At 39.2% G+C, this 13,673-nt stretch overlaps 1 protein-coding gene across 1 annotated transcript in view; it reads right to left on the bottom strand.

Annotated features, from left to right (window-relative positions):
* BUD13 (BUD13 homolog) overlaps nucleotides 1–13,673 on the bottom strand; it is a 33,842-nt gene extending 20,169 nt beyond the window's left edge. Inside the window, exons 1-4 of the mRNA XM_061202499.1 lie at nucleotides 13,508–13,673; nucleotides 11,443–11,536; nucleotides 7,335–7,419; nucleotides 697–1,572 (exon numbers count right to left, since the gene is read on the bottom strand). Of these exons, the coding sequence (XP_061058482.1) occupies nucleotides 697–1,572; nucleotides 7,335–7,419; nucleotides 11,443–11,536; nucleotides 13,508–13,650 (1,198 nt within the window). The 5' untranslated portion in view covers nucleotides 13,651–13,673. The remainder of the gene's footprint in view (nucleotides 1–696; nucleotides 1,573–7,334; nucleotides 7,420–11,442; nucleotides 11,537–13,507) is intronic.

Genomic DNA, 13,673 nt, shown 5'->3' with positions numbered 1-13,673 from the left:
TCAATTTCTATTGTACTTAGTTTCCTAGGAAACAGATCTAGAAGTACTTCAATTCCCCAGAAATCTATCTAGAAGTAGATAAGGAAATAATTCAGAACAGGGCAACAGTTTACGTATAAGGATGTTCATTATGGAATTATAGAAGAAAAGGTTTAGAAATAACCTAAAATACGCAATATTAGGGAAATGGTTAAGTAAACACCAACAAAAATTATATTAACAAAGAGATGTTTTACGACATGGGGAAGATAATGTTCAGTGTAAAAAAACAGGCAAGATTACACATGCAATATGTACTTACTGCCTAGACAAGTCTCAACTACATCAGAAATGAATAGAAAAAAAAAAGACTAAAAGGACATTGGTTACAACACTAGCAGTGGCTGCCTCTGAATGACAGAATTTTGTATGACCTTTTTCTACATTTCTATGCATTCTATACATGCAACAAACATGTATATAATATCTTTATATGAGGTGGGGAGAATAAACAAAAGGATATATAAAAATTTCCTCCCTGCTACTGTAAATTTTTAACTCTCCTCAGCCCAACCTGTCACTTCCCTCCAGTTTTTAAAACTTCTCCAAAGCTCCATTCTCATTTCTAAAGATCACAAATACCTAATAAAGCAACTAAAATGTCCAAAAGAAAGTGCCTCGGGAACAAGTCTCTCTCATGGACAATCAAATGCTCACCTTTAGAATCATGCTGCTTACTTCCAAAACGGGATTTTGCTTGCTTTTTCCGTGGAGGAGAGAGTTCTGCGTCATATTCATACTTGCTGTTCTTTGGGAATGATAGATGAGAAGGTCCTGGCCCCTTCCGATGTGGAGAAGTTTTGCTAGAGCTTTCTGGGGCTTTACTGCTTTTGGTTCTGGGCAGTGAATGAGGGACATTAGAAGCCAAGTCAGGGGAATTATGATGGGCCCTCCTGAGCTGTGGTGTGTCCACGGAGTCAAGAGTCCTTCTAGGCTGAGCTGTGTCAGGGGAGCTGTTATGGGCCCTTCTGCGAGGAGAGATATCTGAGGAATTGTGGTGGGCTCTCCTAGGTGGAGATGGATCTGGTGTGTCATGACGAGCCCTCCTAGGAGATACACCTGAAGAATGACGATGAGGCTTCCTGACGGGAGAACGATCCGGTGAATCATGACGGGCCCTCCTTGGGGGAGATGGGTCTGAGTCATGATGGGCCCTCCTGGGGGGAGATGGATCTGGGGAATCATGACAGACCCTCCTAGGAGGAGATGAATCCGGGGTATCATGACGGACCCTCCTAGGAGATGAATCCGGGGTATCATGACGGACCCTCCTAGGATGCAATGAATCCGGGGTGTCATGACAGACCGTCCTAGGAGGAGGTGAATCCAGGGGGTCATGACGGACCCTCCTGGGAGGAGATGAATCCGGGGTGTCATAACAGACCCTTCTAGGAGGAGATGAATCCAGGGTGTCATGACGGACCCTCCTAGGAGAAAATGAATCCAGGGTACCATGATGGACCTGCCTAGGAGGAGATGAATCCGGGGTATCATGACGGGAATGTCTGTGTGAGGGTAGATCTTCATTGTGGCCTAAACACAAATAGCAAAGAGTCAGATTCCTACAAGTGCTCTGTTCACCCCTGTAACCAAAGTTTCAAAAGATGCCCCAGCAGGATACATCTCAAAACTCTTCAGAAAACCCAAAAGGTATGCACAACTCTTACTTAGGGGTAGTAAACCAGCACTCATGTATATCCTAAGAATAATCTCTCATGTTTGCCTAACAAGTCATAAATCTGCAAAGCATTTTAAATGTATTTTTCATGTTACATCTTGTTAGGTAAGCAGGGCAGGTATCCTTGCTTTACAGACATGAAAACACAGACTCCAAGGAACTAAGTGATTTCTTACCTAGGGGTCATAGCTACTAAGATGAAGAGATAGGCTAGAACTCCAGCCTTCTAACCCCCAATCCAATGTTCTTCCCAAAACCTTATTTGTACAGAGTTCCCCATCAGAAGCTCCTACTGATATTTAGCCTAGATAATTCATAGTTTGTATCCACTCTTCTTTCAAAAGGCAAATTGACTAAATCTGTGCCGCATCAAAATGAAATGCTGTTAACTATTTAATCCATGCCATTGTGCTCTTTATTAGAGTTGGGGAGAGCACCAGAAAGAAAGGATCAGCATTTACTGATCACCTACTGCATGCCCATTATTTATATAGATTATCTCATTTAATTCTCAAAACAAGCCTAGGAGATAAACACTGTTATCCCTATTTTATAGATGAAGAAGTTGATACTCAGCAAGATTAAGTAGTTTGCCAAAGTCATCCTGCTAGTAAGTGGCGGAATGAATATCAAAATCCAGATTTGTTTGACTCCAGAGTCCATGTGCAATCTTTGAAAAGGAAAGCATTTGAGACTTTCAATATTCAAAGGCATAACAGAATGAAATGTTTATAGCAAATCAGGACAGTTCCAAAATCCAGTTTCTCTTCTCCCTCTATTTCTTATCACTGATCTCCCTAAACAAATAAAATACAAACAAAAATAAAAGCTGGGTAGGACCCAATGAATACTTGTTAAATGGATGAATGAAACAAAGTCAACTCCTTTACTTTGGAGAATAGGATCCTCTGACTGGAATCCACCCTTCAGAGAAAAGTATTGATATCTGTGGGGTACCTGACAGTAAATCTAATCCACGAGGTTGATAAATTCCATGATACTTATAAAAAGGAAGTAAGGGTCAGAGATCAGTCAGGATATTTCCAGTAACAAATGGGCCAGTGAGGATGAGGCGAATGAAAAACAACTATGCACGTTTATGTTTGTGTGTGTGTGTGTGTGTGTGTGTGTCTGTGTGTCACTTCCTAGACCTACAGATATGGAAATCAGAAGATTCTCTCTGAAAAAAAGATTGTGAAGAAGACTGGAAACACAACCACAGGATAAGGCAGAAAATAACAGATATGAGTGAACAGGATTCTGATAAAATAATACTGATAATAAAGTTTTCATTCATAAAACATAATAATAATGTACTAAAAATTGAGGCAAAGGTGATCACTAACCAACAGCCAATTGTCACTTTTGTTATGCATTTTTTTCTAATCAGAATTTTAGGATAATTAACCTAAAGGCACAAAGTATAACACAGAAAGAATAAATCCTGTTTAGGAGTTAATTCTTCTACCCTCCATATGTGAAAGGGAACAAGCATCAAGGGTAAACAGGAGTTAACTATCAAGAAGCAAGATCCTTGCTTATGTAAGAATGGAACAGAGAAGGTAAAAATCAGCACTCTTCCACTGGCCACACAGAGCCCAAATGACTGCTGGGACCAGGGCTGTGACTCAATGGGACCAAGTATTTCTTAGTCTGTGTCCCTTAGTAAGCAGACCTACCACCAAGTTTTTGGAAAAGGGGAAATGACTGCTAAGCCCCAAGTGATGATTTACCAAAGAGCAGTAGGCTGTAAGAATCGAATACCTATTAGCAATTCAAGAAATATGTCTTAATGGCAACTCTTTGTGCTGGGCAGAGGGAATACTAGGGCAAATAAGACTAGGTCTCATTTCTGCTCAGACATAACAAATGTCCTTTATCAAACTCTCAAGAACTCAAAAAATGTTTTAAATAGAGAGTTAAATTACTAGCCCAGGGAGAGGGTGTAGAGTGGCAAATGGAGGATAATGTGCTGCAAAATACCAATAATTAAGGGAAGAACAAAGAAAGATTTATTAATACAAAAAAGAGGATAGAAAACATTGATCCTTGGCCCATACACGTGTCACTTCAACCTGGGAGAGGACAGAGGTTGCTTTAGTCTCCAAATTCTGTTCCTCAGATTCTCGTAAACTCCTCCAAATATATACTAAGTGCTCTCCTATTCTGGGCCAGAAAGGAGTGGGTGCTGAAAGACACCCAAATGAGTCACTTCCTGACCTCAGTAACCCTAACACCAAAATATAAGAAAAAGTGGAATACTTGGTCTCTCAGTTCTCATATCTTACTACCTCTGAAAAAGTTCCGAATTCTTTTTCACTATATTTTTCAGGATCAGTGACACACTAAAATAAACTATGCATTCCTCTAAAAAGAAAAGTGCAGGACAGAAAAAAAAGGCTTCCCTCAAATCCAACAATACATAAAAAGGATCATACACCATGATCAAGCATGATCAAGTTGGATGCAATCCAAGGTCACAAAGGATGGTTCAACATACACAAATCAAATCAATCAGTGTGATACACCACATTAACAAAAGGAAAGACAAAAACACATGATCATTTCAGTAGACAAAGAAAATGCATTTGACAAAATCCAACACTCATTCATGACAAAAACTCTCACCAAAGTGGGTAGAGAGGGGACATATCTCAACATAATAAAAGCCATTTATGACAAACCCACAGCCAATTGTCACTTTTGTTATGCATTTTTTTCTAATCAGAATTTTAGGATAATTAACCTAAAGGCACAAAGTATAACACTTTTTTTTTTCCTACTATATATCACAGGGAACTATATTCAATATCCTGTAATAAACCACAATGGAAAAGAATATAAAAAAGAATGTATATATAACTGAATCACTGTGCTGTAGAGCAGAAATTAACACAACACTGTAAATCAACTATACTTCAATTTAAAAAAAAAAGAGACACTTCTGAGTAAGAGATAAGTAACCATCAGGAAGAACAATTCAAAAGCTTTACACAGAGATAATACTTTAAGTAAGAATTATGAAAGTGTCTACAAAGGCCCCCCAGGCTATGTAGTTCAAATGTCAAAAGGTCTAAAGCCGTCTCCATTCAGTGGGCCTGATTTGTATGAAAAAGCAAATGTGCAGTTTTATATAAAGAAATAAACATATTGTGTCTTGATGTGAACCAAGCAGCAATGCTATTTTGCAGTTCACATTTTCTAGCTCAGCAAATCATTTACACACAAGATTATATTCATATTGAAAAAAATCTTTTGTCTAGGTGATGTGATTACCTTTGACAACTGGCACTTACTTCATGGTCAGTGGAGCTATAATACTCAACAGTGAAAAACTGAAAGCTTTCCCACTAAATTCAGGAATAAGACAAGGATGCTCACTCTCACCACTTCTATTCAACATAGTATTAGAAGTCCTAGCTACAGCAATCAGACAAGAAAAAGAAATAAAACCTATCCAAATTGGAAAGAAAGAGGTAAAACTGTCACTATTTGCAGATGACATGATACTCTACATAGACAACCCTAAAGCCACCACACAAAAATGATTAGAACTAATAAATGAATTCAGCAAGGTAGCAGGATATAAGATTAATATACAGATATCTGTTGCATTTCTTTACACTAACAATGAAACATCAGAAAGAGAAGATTAAAAAAAAATCCTGTTTAAAATAGCATTAAAAAAAAATTACCTGGGAATAAACTTAACCAAGGAGGTGAAAGACCTATATGCTGAAAACTATAAAACACTGACAAAGGAAACTGAAGATGATTCAAAGAAATGGAAAGATATTCTGTGCTCTTAGATTGGAAGAATTAATATTGTTAAAATGGCCATACTACCCAAAGCAATCTACAGATTTAATGCAAACCCTATCAAAGTACCCATGACATTTTTCGTAGAACTAGAACAAATAATCTTAAAATTTATATCGAACCACAAAAGACCCAGAATTGTGAAAGCAATCCTGAGAAAAGAAGAATCAAGCTGGAGGTATAACCCTCCCAGACTTCAGACTATGCTACAAAGCTACAGTAATAAAAACAGCATGGTACTGGCACAAAAACAGACACATAGATCAATGGAACAGAATAGAGAGCTAGAAATAAACCCACACACCTATGGTCCATTAATCTATGACAAAGGAGGCAAGAATATATAATGGAGAAAAGACAGTCTCTTCAACAAGCGGTGCTGAGAAAACCAGACAGCCAAATGTAAAACAATGAAATTAGAACATTCCCTCACACCATATACAAAGATAAACTCAAATGGTTTAAGGACCTAAATGTAAGGCCTAAAACCACAAAACTCCTAGAAGAGAACATAGGTGAAACATTCTTTGACATAAATCGTAGCAATATTTTCTCAGCTCAGTCTCCTTAGGCAAAAGAAATAAAAGCAAAAATAAACAAATGGGACCTAATTACACTTAAAAGGTTTTGCACAACAAAGGAAACCATCAACAAAACGAAAAGACAACCTATGGAACGGGAGAAAATATTTGCAAATGATGCAACCAATAAGGCGTTAATATCCAAAATACACAAACAGCTCATACAACTCAATATCAAAAAAAAACCCAATCAAAAAATGGGAAGAAGACCTGAATAGACATTTTTCCAAAGAAGACATACAGATGGCTAAAAGGCACATGAAAAGATGCTCAACATTCCTAATTATTAGAGAAATACAAATCAAAACCACAATGACGTATCACCTCACACCTGTCAGAATGGCTATCATCAAAAAGTCTACCAATAACAAATGTTGGAAAGGATGTGGAAAAAAGGGAACCCTCCTACACTGTTGGTGGGAATGTAAATTGGTGCAGCCACTGTGGAAAACAGTATGGAGGCTCCTTAAAAAACTAAAAATAGAACTACCATATGATCCAGCAATTACACTCCTGGGTGTATATCTGGAAACAATAAAAACACTAATTCAAAAAGATACATGCACCCCAATGTTCACAGCAGCACTATTTCTATAGCCAAGACATGGAAACAACCCAAGTGTCCATCAAGAGACTATTGGTTTAAGAAGCTGCGGGACACACGGACACACACAAACACACACACACACACACAACTAAATATTACTCAGCCATAAAAAAGAATGAAATATTGCCACTTGCAGCAACATGGATGGACCTAGAGAATATCATACTAAGTAAGTCAGACAGAAAAAGACAAATATTATATGATATAATTTATATGTGGTATCTAAAAAATAATACAAATGAATCTATATACAAAACAGAAACAGACTCACAGACATAGAAAACAAACTTATGGTTACCAAAGGGGAAGGGGGGAAGGGATAACTTAGGAGTATGGGATTAACAGATACAAACAACTGTACCTAAAACAGATAAGCAACAAGGATTTACTGTATAGCACAGGAAACTATATTCAATATCTTCTAATAACCTATAATGGAAAATAATCTGAAAAAAAAAAAAATATATATATATATATATCTGAATCACCTTGCTGTACACCTAGAACTAACACAGTCTTGTAAACTATACTTCAATTAAAAAAGAAAAAAAAAAAAAAAAGGCTTCTCCTATAAATGGGAAATTCAGATTTACCTATTGTTGGAACTCACCTCCCAGAAGCTTCCATTTGGCACTGGAACGAAAGGCTTCCATCTGCTTTACCTCTTCTGGCCGCTCATCCACAAACTCAGCCACCTGTGGGAGTCAGAACAATACGTTAAGGAAATCCACAGGATCCAGCCAAGTAGCACTGTTGTTGTCTCAAGAACCTGAAGCTATGACTATTCCATTCCTAATAATACACAACACACGAAGACCCAAAACGGCCATGAAGAAACAGGTACTGGTCCTCAGTTACATTTGCTCCATAAACATGTGATTGTCACTGGATGGTTTAATTATAGATCTTTCTCTGACTAATCAATTTCCCTCCAGAGGTTAATTTCTTTCATTACAAACCTTCTTATTAATGTGCCAGGTATACAACTGCCACTTGTAAGCTAAAAGCTAAACTCTTTTTACCCTTTTACTTTTACATTCAGAGTGAAAACACAGGCAGGTTTCCTGTCATCCTATCATTCATTAAGGGCGTTGGACTCCTTATGAAAACTTTCTTCTTGTAGGTAGTCACAATGACAGTTTTTCTAGTATCCAACCAAAAGAAGTCACTAAAATGTACACAGACTCATAGAATCTTTAAGGGATAAGACCATATTTCATATCATCCAAATTCCCAAACAAATCTGGAAACTTCTCTACAGTATCCTTGATAAATGATCACTCATGTAGTCCCTCCCTGACAGGGAACTAATTCACTGACATGGAACTCATGTTACAAGGCAGTCCACTGCATTTTGGGGCTAGAAAGTTCTTAGTTTCATTGGACCCATATCTACCTTCCTATAACTTCTTTCCATCCACCCTAGTCCTACCTCTGATGCAACTGATCCCCTTTCCACATGACAGACCTTCCAAGATGGCTGGCATAATAAATTCTAATTACACAGTAGCAACTATGAGCAAGGCACTGTGTTTTGTGCTTTACTTATATTATCTCACTTAATCCTCACAAAAGCCCTGGAAAGAAAGGCTCCACACTACTAAGAGCAAACTATGGCTCAGAGAAGTTAAGTAACTTTCTCAACCTAGCAAGTGGCAGAACTGAAACTCAAACCCAGGTTTGAATTCCCCTCTACTTCTTCTCTTCTCCCAAGATCCTACCATCATTCTTCATATAACCTAGTTTTGAGATCTCTCACTGGGCATTAAAAACACAGGCTTTCAAACAAGATGGGGTTTCCCTTGTGGCACAGTGGTTAAGAATCCGCCTGCCAATGCAGGAGACACGGGTTCGAGCCCTGGTCCGGGAACACCCCACATGCTGCGGAGCAACTAAGCCCGTGCGCCACAACTACTGAGTCTGCACTCTAGAGCCCGCGAACCACAACTACTGAGCCCGCGTGCCACAACTACTGAAGCCCGTGCGCCTAGAGCCCGTGCTCCACAAGAGAAGCCACCTCAATGAGAAGCCCGCGCACCACAACAAAGAGTAGCCCCCGCTCGCCGCAACTAGAGAAAAGCCTGCGTGCAGCAACAAAGACCCAATGCAGCCCAAAATAAATAAATAAATTTATAAAAAAAAAACAAGATGAATTAAGATCTAAATTCCCAGCTTTGCCCCTTAATATTTGTATAACCTTTGGCAAATTATTCTAAGCCTCAATTTCCTCATTTGTAAAAGCAGGATCAAAGGATTGCTATGAGGATTCAACAGATAATTCATGTAAGCTTAGCAGTGCTTGGTACATGGTAAATTACACCTATTAATCTTGTGCTGCCACTATTACTGTGTGTCCTAATTATTGGTTGTGATAATCTTGGAGTAACAAAAATGAATTCAATAATCAAGGTCTGTTGTAACAAGCATAGAGTCTAGCAGTGGGGCTAAAGCTTCCCTTATTTAGGTTTTGGGACAATCATAAGAGCAAAAGACAATATTATGAAGGAAAATTAACAGACCTGACTACAAAAAATCAAAATTTTTAAATGTCAAAAACTATTATAAATGAAGAGGCAAATGACAAAATATACCTATGGCGTGTAAAACAGATAATATATTCCTATTATACAAATATCAAATAAATCAATGAAAAAAAATAAAAACTCCAATTTTCTTAAAAAATGGACAAATACAAGAAATTCATAAAATACAAAAGCCCAATAAACATATGAAAAATCATTCATTTTTCAAAGAATCTGGATACCACTGTTCACCTGCCAAATTGACATAGGTTTGCAGTTGTTTTTGTTGATGTGAATAATGCTCCAATATTGATGAAGAAATGGGGAAACTGACATTCCCATACACCTCTAGTGGGAGTGTAAATTCATACCACCTTTTGGAAAGCAATATGGGAAACACCTCAAAATGACCATACTCTCTAACCTATTGATTTCACTTCATAGGAATAAAGAAATAAATGGATTCTTACAATGATTTATGTCCAAAATGTTTATTAAATCATTATGATATTTTAAAACAGGAACAACCCCCCCATACAGCCAGTAATAAGACAGATTAAATTAATATGTATATTGAACTACTATGCAACCATTAAAAGTCACATTCTCAAAGAATATTTTAAAGTCTTACTAAAGTACTGACAACATACTATTAAGTCAAAGAGCAGGCTCCAAAACCATATGTATAGTATAATCCCAATTATACTTGAAAAAATAAATAAAATACAAGTATTACAATCTATGAATTAAAGCATCTAAACGTTAGCAGTTGTTATCTCTGGATGGTCACAGTAAAAGTGATTATTATATTCTTTTTAAAACTTAAACGTTCTTACAATTACAAAATATTCTATAATAAACATGTATTGCTTTCATAAAATAAAAAAATAGGGCTTCCTGGGTGGCACAGTGGTTGAGAGTCCGCCTGCCAATGCAGGGGACACGGGTTTGAGCCCCGGTCCGGGAGGATCCCACATGCCGCGGAGCAACTGAGCCCGTGCGCCACAGCTACTGAGCCTGTGCTCTAGAGCCCGCGAGCCACAACTACTGAGCCCACGTGCCACAACTACTGAAGCCCGTGCACCTAGAGCCCGTGCTCCGCAACAAGAGAAGCCACCGCGATGAGAAGCCTGTGCACCGCAATGAAGAGTAGCCCCTGCTCACCTCAACTACAGAAAGCCTGTGCGCAGCAACGAAGACCCAACACGGCCAAAAAAAAATGAATGTATAAAATTAATTAATTAATTTAAAAATAAATAAATAAATAAAATTTAAAAATAACAACAAATGTTATAAACATTAACTAGGTTTCAGTAATTCATTCTGACTGAAACTAAATTGGCTCCTTATGATCACTATTTCCCTTCTAATTACTAACAAACCTTCTTTTAAATAATCTATCAATATTATAGAATATGCTGGGGATTAACATTAAACACACTCATCTGGAATTCACCTTTACCACCTTTTAGTATAATACAGCCTATCAAAAGCTCTCCTCTTCACCTTGTTTCTCAGCAATTCTGAGCAAAGTTTCCATGACCATACCAATGCTAACTTACTTGCCTATGCTTTTACCCACCTGGCTCTTACTCATCCTTTAAAATTCAATTCAGATATTTCCATCCTTCATGGAATTTCCCAGTGGGATAAAAAGTGTGCTATCTCCCTTGTGTTCTAATAGCACTTGGTACATATGTGAACTCTATCTCCAACATTCATCATATTGTCATTTGAAATTCAGTCTCCCATTGTAGAGTATGACCTGTAAAGTACAGACACTATGTTCTCTTAATCTACATATCTCCTGTACTTAGGCAAGAGCATATAATTTAAAGCTTAGTTGAATCAGGGAATAAAATGAGCAATTAAAAAGTTTCCTTTGATTGAACCTGAACGTTATTTTTAAGGTAGGTTCCAACAAATTGAACCATGGCGAATTCTAATCATGGCTCTATCACTGACACTGAGGAATCCTGCCTCTCTGTGATCAGTTCCCGTTTCCAGGCAGATGGAGCCCTCCATATACAAAGACTGTGTATAGGCATCAGCAAAGAAGACTACTTTAAAATAGCTCCTGGAAAGTGTCACCTTTTCTCTGCCCTCAACTTTCCCCCTTACTAATCTACCCTGCACTGGGAGTCGAGATTGAGAGGCTTGCATTTCAAAGTCCTCACAGCCTCAAAAGATACACACCACAGGCAAATCTCCATCATCTTCCTCTTCCTCCTTTTCTGTTTTAGTGGTTGACATAGATGTCCAGCTCACGTCATCATCCACAATCCGCATTCTAAATGTGAAAAATAAAAAGATCAAAAGAGAAGAAACATTTTTGGATAACAGCCCACAAACACTTATCTTTGGTTTTAGGCTAAAACTCAAAATTCTACAAGATCTATGGTCCATTCTTTGCCAATACGGCCAACTTCATCTTGTACCACTGCCTCCTCAGTTCATTACTCACTAGTCATCTTTTGGTGCCTAGAATGAGCCAAATTCCTTTCCGTATCAGTTTCATGTCTCAGTTCCTTCCCTCTGCCTGACCTACTCTTCTCATTCTTTACTGGGAAACTCTTATGCATTCTTAAAATCCTAGCATATATATAACTTCCCTCACAGACCTTCCAATACTATTTCACTTACCTCCCCCAACTAAGAACCCCTGTTAACTCATTCTTGGAATACTTTATCACAAAGGAAATAAATCAACCAGTTGTGTAATTAGTTGTTAAAAGGCTGTATCCCCATTAAACTATAAGCTCCATCAGAGTAGGGACTATGCCTCTCTCACTCACAGTGATATCAACACCCTGCAAAAATTGGCATAGGAAGTACTCAATAAATGTTTGTTACATGGATAAACTATGGATGAGTCCAAATAATAACAATGCCATGATGTAAACAGTTATTATTAACAGTTATTATTTGAAAAGGCAAGATCACTTATCACAACAACCATTTAAGTGATATCATTCAGTATTACTCTCATTTTTAAAGATGAAAAAACTGAGGCTTAGACAGATGAAATACCTTGCCCAAGGCCACACAGCCCATAAAGTGGCACAGCTAGGACTTATCAGTGTTACTCCAAAGCTCAAGTTAATTTCACTACATGGCACTGCCTCCAAGGAATCCACACAAGTCAGAGGGGACAGAAAGCAAGAATAACACAACAACCAAACTAGGAGAGGAAATGGATTAGTTCTTCGGAACTACTTGACTTTATTGGGTATATTATTAGTTTCCTAGGGCTGCCTAACAAAGTACCACAAACTGGGTGGCTTAAAACAACAGAAATGTATTCTCTCACAGTTCTGGAGGCTTCAAGTCTGGAATCAGGTGTCTGCAAGGCAATGCCCGCCAGTAAGTCTCTAGGGAAAGACCTTTCCTTGACTCTTCGAACTTCTGGTAGCCCCTACTGTCAGCATAAAACCAGTCCAGTCTCAGCCTCCATCTTCACGTGGTAGTTTTCCCTGTAAGTCTGTTTCTGTATCCAAATTTCCCTTTGCTTAAAAGGACACCAGTCATATTGGATTTAGCGCCCATCCTAACCCACTATGACCTCATCTTAACTAATTACAACAGCAAAGACCCTATTTCTAAACAATGTCACATCCTGAGGTTCTGGGTGGACATGCCTTGGAGGGAAGGGGCACTATTCAACCCAGTACACTGGGCCACATAAGTTTTCTCGTTTGAAAAGTGGGGGTAACAAAAATATCTACTTCATGGTACTGTTATGAAGCTTAAATAAATTCGTTTAGGTCTAAAGTACTTAGAACGGTGCCTGGCACATGACAAGAACTGTATAAGCGTTAGTTGTTATTGTTAGTAGTAGTAGGAAGAGTAACAGGAAGTGAGCATAGGTCGCCGACTCAGGACCGGAGTCCTTGGCATTGGAGAATCCCCACCGACATGTTCTGGGCCCTTAATATCCACGCACAGAACCTCTGAATTCGCTTCACCACTTTAGTCTCAGGGCACAATATTCATTCTCTGTGGGAGAGGACGGAATGCTACAAAGGCGGGAAAAGAGTAATGAAAGTTACAGCCGGGCCTCAATACGTCGAAGATACTGCCCAGGGGCGCGAGGAGCGGTCTGAGCGGACTCTGGGCTCAGGCAGCGCCGGGCGAGCAGTCAAGGGCGCTGGGCCCCTGGGGGCCGCCGGCGAGGAGCCCAGGAAGAGCCGGGCCGAGGGCGGAGCTGGGAAGGTTAGGGGCGGCGAGCCGCGCGGACCCCGCCCCGCCAGGGCCAACTCACCCCTTGCCGCCGGCCCCGCCAGTCTTCGGCCGCTTTTTGCGACGCTTGCGGCCGGACTCAGGGCCCCCGTCGACGCCGGCATCTGCCCCAGACAAGTAACGTTTCAGGTATTCGGCCTTGGAGAGCGGCGGAGCTGCCGCCATGGCAGCGGCGAAGGCGGGGAGAC

This window comes from Eubalaena glacialis, chromosome 10, assembly GCF_028564815.1.
Source record: "Eubalaena glacialis isolate mEubGla1 chromosome 10, mEubGla1.1.hap2.+ XY, whole genome shotgun sequence".
NCBI lineage: Eukaryota > Metazoa > Chordata > Mammalia > Artiodactyla > Balaenidae > Eubalaena > Eubalaena glacialis.
Note: the sequence above shows the minus strand (reverse complement) of the source record. Positions and strands in the feature narration are given on the sequence as shown.